At 35.1% G+C, this 13045-nt stretch overlaps 1 protein-coding gene across 2 annotated transcripts in view; it reads left to right on the top strand.

The window, feature by feature from the left end:
* The window catches only part of LOC120533861 (contactin-1-like), a 388538-nt gene that overhangs the window by 291338 nt on the left and 84155 nt on the right, over positions 1–13045 (top strand). For both annotated transcript variants that reach the window (XM_039760909.1, XM_039760911.1), the window contains 2 exons: positions 8818–8976; positions 9502–9651. In XM_039760909.1, the coding sequence (XP_039616843.1) occupies positions 8818–8976; positions 9502–9651 (309 nt within the window). The remainder of the gene's footprint in view (positions 1–8817; positions 8977–9501; positions 9652–13045) is intronic.

The following is a 13045-nucleotide window of genomic DNA, read 5'->3' as shown; positions in this document are numbered from 1 at the left end:
TGGGCTGGTAATGTCACTTTAAAAGAAGCCCATTGAATCAACAAGCTTACTAAAAGGGCAAGCTCAGTTATGGGATGCACTCTGGACCCCCTGGAGGTTGTAGCGAAGAAGAGAATGATAGCAAAACTGAGTGCCATTATGAGCGATGCTACACATTCTCTCTCTGACACCCTAACTAGTGTGTTGACGAATCATTCAGTGGAAGTGTGTCAAGAAACATTACTGGGGCTCCTTTATACCAAACAGCAATGTGTCTGCATAATGCCTCACTGTAACAGCCAAGTCAGAAGTTCTGTTTCTTTTCAATATTCTTGTTTTACAGTCATTCTTGTGAATGTTCAGACCAAAGTGTGTGTGTGTGTGTATGTATTTATTTATTTATTTATTTACTTACTAAGTTACTTATCTACATATTCAAGTATTTATTTACACAAAGAACTTCTGTATAAAGCCAAATTTCACCCTGGAGACACATAAGGCTATATCTATGCAAGTGAAATTACACTTGGAATTTTGCAGGCTTGCAGTATATAGTGAAAAGACATGCTGTAATGTCAAGTTGTGACTTCAAATTATTATATGTGTATGAAAAGGTCTGTGTTATTTTATATGTTTTGGTCACCTGCCTTTTTTTGATAGATTGGTGGCAAAATATTTTATAAGATACTATAAATGCCTATGGCATATCAAGCATGCTATACTTTAATATTGGGATTATGCAACGCATTCTGTTTCTTTCTGTAATTTTAATTTTTTTCTGGTTATACTGTATGTTCTCATTGTTTATAAAGGAATATAGTATTTTTGCATATCCAATGAGACAGGATAAATGCTTTCTGTACACTTTCTGTACAGTGTTCTTGTTATACTCTAGTCTGCATGTGTTTTTTTCGCTTTTTTTTAACTAGCTAGTCCAGTGTTTTTCGCTCAGTCCCAAAGATGTGTGTCTTAGGTCAAAGGAGACCTTAACTGGGCTTGTTTGAGTGAGTGTGGGTGTCCAAGCATGTGCCCTGTCATGCGTTTGTGACTCATTGAGAGCATCTTCTTGCCTTGTGCCCAGCGCCTCCAACATAGGCCCCAGTGCATCTCAACCCTGAAGTGAATTAATAAGGTTTACAATCATAAACAACTATCAAGGAGATTTAAAAGAAGGAGTTTTTGCTTAATTGTTAATCATTCCATTATATTAAAAGTAAATGCAATGCACAGAAACTGAAATACAGATAGGACATACTATTCCTCCAGATAAAATAAATGCATGTTATGAAACATTTTCAAATGCTGAAAATGAAAACAGTTGGTGTGTTTTTTCTATGAAGATTTTACAAAGGTGTTGACAGTCAAATGAAACACGGAAACTCTTGTCTAAATTAAATAAAAACAAGGAATCTGTAGGCAGAGGCAACTAAGTGATGAGTTTTTTAACTGAAATGCTGAGGTCACTGACCCCATAAATCAGTGTGGTTTATTCACAGAAGGCCAGTGCTAATCAGATTAAACAACGTCTGGCTGTAATACAGCTGTTTGCCTGACTTTTTAAAATGTTTGTTTCAGCAGCCCCATGGCTTAAATAAAGAAAACAAGTATATATTTACCTTTAAATATGAATTATAATATTTTGTTATTCAGTCTATGCCTCTAATGAAATGAAAACACAATTAAAGGTATTATTTTCATACTATTTTTTGTCTTTATTTGTAAACAAAAGGTTGATTTGGTTAAAAGTAGTTAGTACATTATATCTACATATGTTTTATCTGATGCTATGAATTCAGTATTATATATTAAGTATAAGCCAAAAATGCACACCTAAATGTTGATGTAAGAGACCCTTGTATTAATTTATTTAAAGTCCACTTATAGTCAGCAATTAAATAGGCTACCTGAAAAGAGAAAGGACAATCAATAAATGTTCTGCTGGCCTTATCAGAGTAAAAATGTTTATTTGACTTTTCAAGAGGATTTTGAAATACTTTTATTAATGGACAGGGCTATTTATGTATGAAACTATCATGTAACATTGTTGTTTTATTTCTTATTGGTTCAGTTTTTAAGATCACAAATTGTAAATGGTCCTATTTGATTCCAGGTGGTGGTAGACTCCAAAAGATGAACATTTCTTCTTAGATAGATAGATAGCTATGACTGTTTTGATTTGTATTGGAAGCAAATGAACTCTGGCTATTTATTCTTGTCTTATTTACAAACTGATATTGTATATATGCTTTCTGAAGTAATATTTTTAAATCACAATTGAGTCCTCTAAATTGCAGTGGTGAAAGTCTTCAGGCTAGGGAAACGTGTAACTGTCCGTCACCTCACCACACATTAAGGTGCCATAAAGAGCTCCTGCAGTGTGGTGTTAATGTAAACATTTTTAGCAGTTCCTAGTAATTCATGCTTCAAAAGTACTGGATTTCGTATTAATGAATCCATCACCTTACCTTGATTATTATTTCACATTGGTGACCTCATTGCGCATTATCAGACAAAATCTATTTACCTGCTGTGAAAAGCAGTTGCTGTTTTACAATTCATGATACTTTATCAACCTAACTAGTAAATCACATGAGACATAATGAAGTCCGGAGACATGCAAAGGGCCATGTAATCAACTTTACATTGTCTCACCTTCCTCACTGTACCCATTGCTACTTCTCTTCAAAGTAATGATTAATAAAGTATCTATCTATCTATCTATCTATCTATCTATCTATCTATCTATCTATCTATCTATCTATCTATCTATCTATCTATCTATCTATCTAATGGTCTGAAGCCTCCCATTAATGCATTGCTAAAACAATGGTTCACTGTCAGGTCCTACAACATTTTTTAACAAGTTGCTTTTATAAATGTACCAGTGCTAGGCTTACAGTATGTCAGTTGAATCCTTTTGACTCAATGGGGTCCTGCACCCACAGGGGCCACAAAGTAGCATTGTGACCTCCAATTTTTAAAATAAAAAATCCCATATGTAGAAGCAGTTGGGTGTTAGGGAAGAGGATGGTGAAAAGAATAATTATGTAAACAAAAATACCATCTGCCAGCAACATCAATGTATATTACATGAAGATAATACTACTAATAACAATACATTTTATTTAAACAACTCCTATGCTCAAATGGTACAAAAGGAAGAGAAGCATAGAAAAAACTCAATAAATACCACTGTATAGAAATTAATATCAAAGCATTATACGTGAAACACAAAGCTCTGAGTTAGAATAAGAAACAATAAATAGAAATATTAAACCAAGTACCAGAAGTCTTTGCCTGTATGCTGGCCTGTAATGCATCTGTATGGCACATAGCAGGTATTAAGCCCCCATATTTACTTGTATAGAGTTAATGAACACTCAAGTTAATAGACTTACAAGCATGAACTTTGTAAAATTATAAACTGTTTTAGCAATAAATAATGTCATGCATTCCTGTCCTGTATATTAACTTGTTTTTTTTTGTACAGTTTTGTAGGAAGTTTCTTAGGAATTTTGTTTTCATTATCCAGGGTTTAGAAAATGTACTTTTTTACAAAAGCTAACCCATACAGGTGACTGAAGAGCCGATCCTGTAGTTTGGCCTGAAGCAAGTGACCACATTTAAGGTGCAATTGGAGCTGTGAGCAGACTGCCAAGTAAAAGTCTCAGTCTTTAAGCAAACAATTAGTTCTGCTCACTTGGCCATGTGTTGTGCTTTCACACTTAGCCTGTATGATGATTTGCCTGATTGCTTAAGGTTTTTAAGTTTTTGTAAATTGAGCAGAAAGAAAAACCAATATTCCTTTTCAAAAGTATGTCTTAAGATAGAAGATATTACAAACGAAAACATTTCCCCGTGTATAAAGTGTTGAGCCTTTAAAGTAAGGTGTATTTATGTAGCATGTTAAACATTCATTAAAAATATTTTTGCACTTTAGCATCTGTACTTATTTCTGTGAACACATACAGGCTCTTGAGAAATGTTTTTGAATTTGTGGTCCAGTGGTCTATGGAGTTCTTTGAGAGTCCAGAAGTTTGCTAAAGTGTTTTTAAATTGAAATTGTGGAGGAAGGGTCTGTTTTCATTTTGTCTGGTACAGTGTACATTCCATAAATATACTTATTTAAAGGGGAAAGTTACATTTAATATACCATGAACCTAGACTATGAAAAGCAGAGACTAGCCTTCTCTTGCTAAATGGATCATTAGGTCTTTCTGTTTATCTTCTCTTGATTGCGGAGTGCAGCCTCTCATATATTATAGCCATAAATCGCATAGTTTAACTTAAAAGAATTGGAATTCCATTCACTGGGTTTTACCAACTGTTTTAAGTAATAACACTAAAGTGTGGTGGGCAAGTAAATATTGCTTCACTTTCACCTACAAGCATGTGAGTATTTCTTTCCAGTGAATACATTTGATCTTGATTTCACAGGAATGTTGCCATGGATGTTTTCTCTTTTCATAGACATTCCAAGTACAGTAGATAAACCGGTGACACTAAACTATCTCTTAGGGTTGTCTGCGACCTCCTGTGTTTAGGTATGCTGTCAAAAGTGTCCTTATTTGTTGTGCCCTATAATTAATGTAATAACCTTAAATCAGCTTTAAACCTTGACAGCAGTCATAACGTGCACTGGAAGGAATGAGAGACAGAAAGGAACTGACAAATCTGATTTTAACCCAAAAGGCTAATGCAAAAAATGCACTTTTTTATTTGTAAATGAGCTAAAGCATTAATGTAGAGCTTAATTTTAAATGTTAACCTCCTTTCAGTGAAATCTAGAATGTAAAAAGATCATACTAAATATGTACACATGAATGTTTTTAAACAAAAAAAAGATGTAAAAGCTTTTTTTTATGGCACAACCATTTTCATTTTTCTTTATTATCTATACTAATAAAAGGCAAAGCCCTCACTCACTCACTCACTCATTCACTCACTCACTCACTCACTGACTCACTCACTGACTCATCACTAATTCTCCAACTTCCCGTGTAGGTAGAAGGCTGAAATTTGGCAGGCTTATTCCTTACAGCTTACTTACAAAAGTTGGGCAGGTTTCATTTCGAAATTCTACGCCTAATGGTCATAACTGGAAGGTATTTTTCTCCATTAACTGTAATAGAGTTTAGCTGGAAAGACGTGGGGGGTGGAGTTTTGTGTGACATCATCACGCCTCCCACGTAATCACGTGAACTGACTGTCAACGCAGTGCGTAGAAAACCAGGAAGACCTCCAAAAAGCGCTTAAGAAAACATGCATTATATAATTGAGAAGGCAGCGAAACAATAAGAAGTGAGCGAGTGACATATACTACCATATTCATGAGTGTTGCCAGCTCGGAAAGAAATCAAGGTGTAAACCTAAACTTTAAATTAAGTTCATAGACAGGCTACCGCTGGCGTTTCACATGCCCACAGGTAATGCGGGATACAAGTTTAATGAGAGGACGGGATATAAGCGAGTTTTGATCACTTTGTAACTAAGTTAAAATTGTAGGTGAAGGGGTGTGCTTATGCAAATGCAGAGACTGTGTTTGTGGGGGATTGACAGTTAAGGCGGGTGGGGGAGTCACGTCATCATATCCCCTCCCATTCATCTAATTTCAGTCTGAGCTGAGCTCCGCGGCTAATGCCGTCTTCCGAAGCAACTTCGTCAGACTGCCACCAAATACTCACAGAAAAATCCACAAGTTAATACACACGCTGTCTCTAGAGTTTCTCCACACTGAATCCTCCAGGCACTACTTACAAAAGGTCACATTGACAATCGTGTTACGTTATTTTTAAAATCTTTCCTTTTCTTAGCACAAGCACAGCCGAGAAGCTTCGATGCATGTGCTCCATAACGCTTAAAAATAATGCATTTAATCACACTTTGCATTACAAGCAAAGGGAGCTTTTGTCAATGCATGATTTCCTGGTACACCGATTACTTTGATCAGCGCATTCCCGATTCATTTTACCCTCGCACCACCTTTGTTTGAGAAGAAGTATGAAAAAATATGAGGTTAACACAGAAAAACAGATCACCAATTCAAGCTTTATGAATAATCGATTCGCCATCAATAATTGTTTTGGTAAAGCCATCCTCCTTCCATTTTATAATTTTTCCGCCACTAGCCATGATTAAATGAACGGTAAAAAGTAAGAGCGAAGCGGGGTGACTTATTTAGGCAGGCATATATATGACAGCAACACTCATGACAATGTCAATCATGTTACGTTATTATTAAAATGTTTCCTTTTCTTTTCATTACTTCTTTAACACACTACTTCTCGCTGCAAGCGCGGGTATTTTGCTATATATATATATATGAATGACCTCCAAAGCGCTGAGACTTTTGATATCATGAGCGTGTCTGCAAACTGGGGTCTCCTGCCCAGCAAAGTCGAGCAGCCAGCACGCGCATAGCTGTGCCGCCTTTGAGGCGCTGACTGCACTTCTGCCTTAAGTCAAAGTGAGCACTTTTAATTTTTTTCATCCTCCCCCTGCGCTATAGCCCAGACAAGTGCAAACACGGGACCCCTTTTCTACACCACGGCAAAATAATATTAAGGCGATTCACACTTTCTTTTGCACGTATCGATTATCAGGTCCTCACCTCGAATTATGAAGACACGCACACGAGTGCAGGACTGACAGTGCCATCACAGCCGATTAATGGCGGGACGTCTCACCAGTCTACACAAGACCCACCACGACTGTCCCCAAAAGGCGATCATAACGTCAGCGAACACATCTCTCTATACTATATAAAAGAAAAAGGCAACTTTCCTTTCTTTACACCTTTTTTCCTTTTATCCCAAACCAAAGCCTTTCTCTCTTAACATTGCAGAGGACACAAAACTAATTTTCTTTAAATGCCGGTAAGGCACATTACCAGAGGCACAAATTTGAACGTTCACATAGAAAATGTAATTTCAATGTACCTGTACTTCTTAAAACGTTAATGTTTTACTGTTTAATAACTTATAGACTATAATTTATTATTTTTCCCTTGCACTCAGTGACCAAACCTATACACACACATATAGACACATACAAACATACACACAAGTATATGTATGTGTGTATATATACACACACACACATACATACATACATACACACATATATATAATTTGTGTGTGTGTATATATGATGTAGATAGGTATGTATGTATATATATATATATGTGTATATGTAGATATGTATATAGATATGTAGATATGAAGATATGTATGTGTATATATGTATATATATATATGTGTATGTATGTATGTATGTATGTACAGTATGTGTGTGTGTGTGTGTGTGTGTGTGTGTGTGTGTATATATATGACAGCAGCAATCCAAGCTGTGAGAAAACAGTAAAAAGGAGGCGTGTCAGACGTCATGGTACATTTTCTGATGCAGCTAGACGAAAACAACTTCGTGACGCTGCCGCCAAATACACAAAACAATTACTTTGACAATCATGTTACGTTATTTTCAAAATGTTTCCTTTTCTTTCTCTTTTCTTCTTTAACACACTACTTCTCCGCTGCCAAGCGCGGGTATATATATATATAGATAGATAGAGATATATATATATATAGATAGATATGAGAACAACATATATATATATAGATACATAGATATATATATATATATATATATATAGATAGATATGAGAACAACACTCATATCAATGACAAAACAATTACATTAACAACCATGTTACGTTATTTTTAAAATTTTTCCTTTTCTTTTTCGTACCTTCTTTAACACACTACTTCTCCGCTGCGAAGCGCGGGTATTCTGCTAGTTCACTTATAAAATGTAACCTTACACATACTTTAGTACTGTAAACTCTACCTGCGCCTAAAGATGACATCAGCGCTGAGTCAGCAGCAGTACCAGCTGGCATTCCATCATTCAAATGAGCAGCTTCAGTGCCACCTGTGGCAAAACTGTAAGAAGGGTAAGCCTGCTGCAGTCACATATTCTAGTGTGGCATAAGCAAACAATCCTTTTAAGGATAGAAAGCTACCTGAAAGAGCAATAAAATGAGCAAAAATCCATTGCGGCCAAGCTGGCAATATTAAACAATAAAATCTCTTTAATGATTTTGAAATTGTATTTCCTTGTTTATTGATTTATGTTTTATTAAACTTTCTATAGACTTAATATTGTTATTTTAAGTTGACTCCCATGGCAGTCAAAGTAGTTGGGCACTAAACCAGTCATCTAAACTTTCTTTTTGTCTTTTCTTTTCCTCTTAAGGTTACAGATTTTGTTCATGATTGTTCTCTTTTATTTTCTGAATTGTCCGTTCTTCTATTTATCAAACAGTCATCAGGCAATACTATAGCATTAACTGAAATTGATACGAAAAAATGAGTGAGTTTTAAAATCAAGACGTAATAATTGGATATTTTCTTACATATTATTTAAAAAGTGAAAAAGTATTTTATTAATATATATATATATTGCTTGAACAAATGGTTTCTTTGTCTTAGTTTTGATATTTTTGTATATTTAACAACTGCATTTCACTTTAAAACAAAGAGATTGTCCTTTTTACTAAAGGTTATTTCTTTCATTTGTAAAACTGTTCGGGAGAAGGAGGAAGATAAACAAGCATCATCATGGAAAATTAATTTGATTTTATCCATTAGAAATATTAAAGCCAATATTAAGAAATAATTTGCCAACTGATAACCTTATTTTCACAATATATTTTTGTAAGAAATTTCATCTGTAGACAGAAAACCTTAATCCTGCTCCAAATTCCATGAGAAACACTAGTAGTGGACTGTTTTATTTCAGTTAACTAATGAAAGCTGTGTAATCGTTTTCCATACGCAGGACCACCGGGGCCTCCAGGTGGAGTTCGAGTAGAGGAAATTAAGGACAATAGTGTAAAACTGTCATGGAGCCGTGGAGCAGATAACCATAATCCAATATCCAGATACGTCATTGAATCAAGAAACATGCTGTCAGAAGAATGGAAAGTTGCTAAAACCAGTAAGCAGATATATAATTTTAGCTAAAAGTAAAAAAACACACTCCATATAGTTATACTATACCTTGGAAACATGTCATGGCTCTAGAATAAACATGCTGTTTATTAAGCTGGCTAACTAGGAACATTTCATTGTAGCTGTTTTTCCAACATTGTAGCAAAGAATTTGCTTGTGTGTTATTCTTTGCTTACTTGCTAATTTTTGCCATATGCCTTTATCTTTTCTATATTTACAAAAGGCAGCCATTGCTTTAAATTGAATTTGGTCAGAGTATTTGGTAAACTAATGTATCTAAAATGCTCTTAAAGTAAAATCATAATTTAAGGATAATATGTTAAAGGTGCTTTAATATACTTTATTCTAAAAATAACATAAAAATAAGTAATAAGTGGTATTTACAGTAATATATGCCACAGCAAACTTTAACATGTGTCATTAAGTTACAATTCTAAGAATGTAATTATGTGTAAATATGCAGCTTAATCATATTATACATAAGCTTATAATTGTTTGTTTTATATTTCAGCTCCATCAGTTATAGAAGGAAACATGGAGTTTGCAAATGTGTCCTACTTAATTCCTTGGATGGAGTATGAATTTCGTGTATTTGCAGTAAATACGTTAGGAATAGGTGAACCTAGTGTACCTTCACCTAAAGTTAAAACTTTAGAAGCAGGTAAGAGAATGTTTTACTGTATTTCCTTAAAGTTTAATTTAAAGTGTTTTTTTAATAATATTTAATATTTTTTTATATATGAAAATAAGCCGTATAGTATCAATATGTTCATAATGCATTTTTAATTGAGTAAAGAGAATGATGATTCTTGTCTTTAACACTAGAATTACCAAAGCCTACAAAAAAACTTGTAATCCCGGCCCACCTTCAATCCGTTCGCACCTCTCCGTCAGCATCTTTTGTGTTGTAAATGTGTCGATCAGCACAAACAGCAAGCAGCCTACTGTCCCATCCCACCGCTGCAGTTCAATTCGCAAAGAAGGTTCTCAGTGCTCAGTGTTTATCTTGGAGTGAAGTGATGGAGTTGTAGAGGGCAAATAATATATCGTCACTTGGAATACATACATTGTGTGTTCCGTGTCTACAACAATCTATATAAACACATCGTTAAAACAGAAACTTTTTCATGTTATAGTAATAATTGACATAATGTAGACCTGAAGTGTATAATGTGTGAAGCCTGAAGTCCATATATCAAATACACACTTTCACAAAAGGTACAAGTATAGCAAAACAAGTGCGCTTTTATTCAAGAATATAATCGAAGAAAAAGAAAGCAGGTTACGGTAGGCTGTTTATATGACAGCTTGTGTGCTGCAATGGTAAAACTGCTGACTCCCAATCAAGGGAGTCTTAGAATGGGTCTTGTTAGAATTCTTTTTAGAATTGTGTTGTGAAAAATGAAACAGAAGACAAGCAATTTTTATGTGCTATGCACTTCAGCACTATATGGCCCTGCTCACAGACTACCATTTTGTGGCTGTGCTGTTGTTGCTCCTAGATGCTTCCACTTCACAATTACAGCAATTACGTGTGATCAGGGAAGATCTAGCAGAGTAGAATACTGACTTGCAAAGGTAGCATCCTATGACAGAGCCATGTTTAAAGTCACTGAGACCTTTAGTACAATCCATTCTACTGCCAATGCTTATCAATGGAGATCAAATGCTATGTGCTTGCTTTTATGCATCTGTTAACAAACATCTGAACTCAATAATTTGGATGGGCGTTAATTTACTTTTGGCCATATAATATAAAGCAAATCTTAACATGACAATAGAGCAAACATCAGAATTCCTGTATAGTTACATGAAACACTAAGTGCACTTTCCCTGCATCCTTATAGCGTCAATTCACATCACAGCACGTCTAAAGAAAGTTTTCATTCCTACCAGTTTTACAATTGATCTAATTTTTTAAGTATCTGGTCTTTTATCTTTTTGATATTTTATTATTCTGAATTTTTCAAAAAGTAATATTGTGAGATTTATATTTATAATAAATTTTGAAATCTTTCTATTTCTGTGATCACACTTTATCTTGTGTCACATTTTCTGCTCCCTGATAATGACAATTAATGATGAACAAAGCTTGCCCAAGGGCAGATAACACTGAATGCAGAAAGTCTGCACCTCCTTTAGTTATATTATTACTAGCATGGTCATTAGTAAATAATGGCTTCAGTAATCTGAACACCCAAAAATGTTGAATGAAAATGATGATGATGATAATAAACTCATTTTAACATATAGAAATGCTGGCTACATTCCAATTAAATGTAGGAAACCCAGATTTATAATTTTCCCAATTCTACTAAAACACAGACATTTAGGAACAGCTGTTTGCACATTAAAGGTAGGGGTCCACTTAAAAGCAGAAGTTGTTTGGGACCAAAACTTGCAGCCATAGGGGTCCCCAAAGACTGAACATGAAAAGCACTTCCATATATCACCATTCTTATTTGTGCATTAGACTATCAGTAAGGAAAAGTGACATTATTGTGATCCAGAATTCTGCAGTATATAGAGTGATAGTTATACAATTTTTTATTAGTTCTCAGGGGGAAATTAGGCTTTTTACAGAAAGATAGATAGATAGATAGATAGATAGATAGATAGATCTACACACCCTATGGTCTGCACACACACCAGATTGACTAAATAAAAAGAATGATAACTTTTGACTTGGCAGCTCCAGTCACAGTGAGACATTATGCGACTTATCATTAATGATCAACAGAAGGAGAGCACTGATCTACTCTTGTCAGCCTAGGTTTCTTGAGTTTCAGCTTAACTGAATTGAGCCTGGAAAAACACAGCACTTGTTTTTGATGCAAACAATGTGGCACAGATTTTCAGTAATACAAAAACTGTTTGAAACAATTAATAAGCAGCAAACTATCTGAATATATGTATTGCTAGAGCATTGTTCTTTGGGCAGGTTTATGCAGAATGAAAAACTCTCATCTCTGTCGGTAGCTTCTGAGCTCAAATGGTTCTGCTATTAAAGTACTGCCAGTCTGAAGCCTGAACCGAATTTGATCCTTTCAGTTTTTCTCTCAGGGCAAGCAGACACATGCCTGTGGTTTTATTATGCTTTGCTTGATTGCAGTGTGCTTGAGTCTGTAGGCAGAAAATGCTGTACCTTTTGAATAAGAGTTATTTAACTAATCTTTAATACTTTCTGAAAATGGGAAGCTGCTGACAACGGATACAAGATGACTAAATTAGTTGGCATTATAAACAAAGTTAATATGTGTGGTTTAAACAAACTACAACAACCATCTACATCACAATGTCATCAAACCAACATGACCAATACACAGGCATTGATCATACTTTATAGGGACTTCATATTAATAATTATCAAATACAATACTTTTATTTGTATATGGCATAGTAAACAGTTGTCTACCTAGAATTGACAATGCTTGTTGCTTATCATTGCCTTTTCCCCGATTCTTACAGTAAAAACAGCCGTGCATGCACTTGTGCTCAAGAGCAATCAGGTAGAATAAAAGGATACTAGGTTTGACAATGGAAAGGGTCAGAGGCTTGAGCTACTGTAGCCTCCAAAATGATTTTGAAATATTTGAATTTCAGTCATTTCTGTATTAGATTATCTAAAGTTAGTCTTTGTAGGTGTGGTGGGTTGGCACCCTGCCCGGCATTGGTTCCTGCCTTGCACCCTGTGTTGGCTGGGATTGGCTCCAGCAGACCCCCGTGACCCTGTGTTCGGATTCAGCGGGTTGGAAAATGGATGGATGGATAGTCGTTGTAGGTCAAATGTGTATGCAGACCTCACCTTCATCCTCAACCATGAATGTATCATTTAAATATTTAAGGCTGTCATATCAGGTAATGTATGTTAATATGCACTTCTATTTTTGTTATGTTAGGGGTACTTAAAATATTTCCTGCTGCACCCAACATTGAGTATATCGCATACAGTTGGCCACAAAAAACAGATCTATCAGAGTTTGATTCCCTGTTATTCTTAGAGTCCTGACCCTTATAATATTCACTGCAAAAAACTGGTGGCCTCTGATTTGGAA

The sequence above is a fragment of the Polypterus senegalus genome, chromosome 8, assembly GCF_016835505.1.
Source record: "Polypterus senegalus isolate Bchr_013 chromosome 8, ASM1683550v1, whole genome shotgun sequence".
NCBI classification, from domain to species: domain Eukaryota; kingdom Metazoa; phylum Chordata; class Cladistia; order Polypteriformes; family Polypteridae; genus Polypterus; species Polypterus senegalus.
Note: the sequence above shows the minus strand (reverse complement) of the source record. Positions and strands in the feature narration are given on the sequence as shown.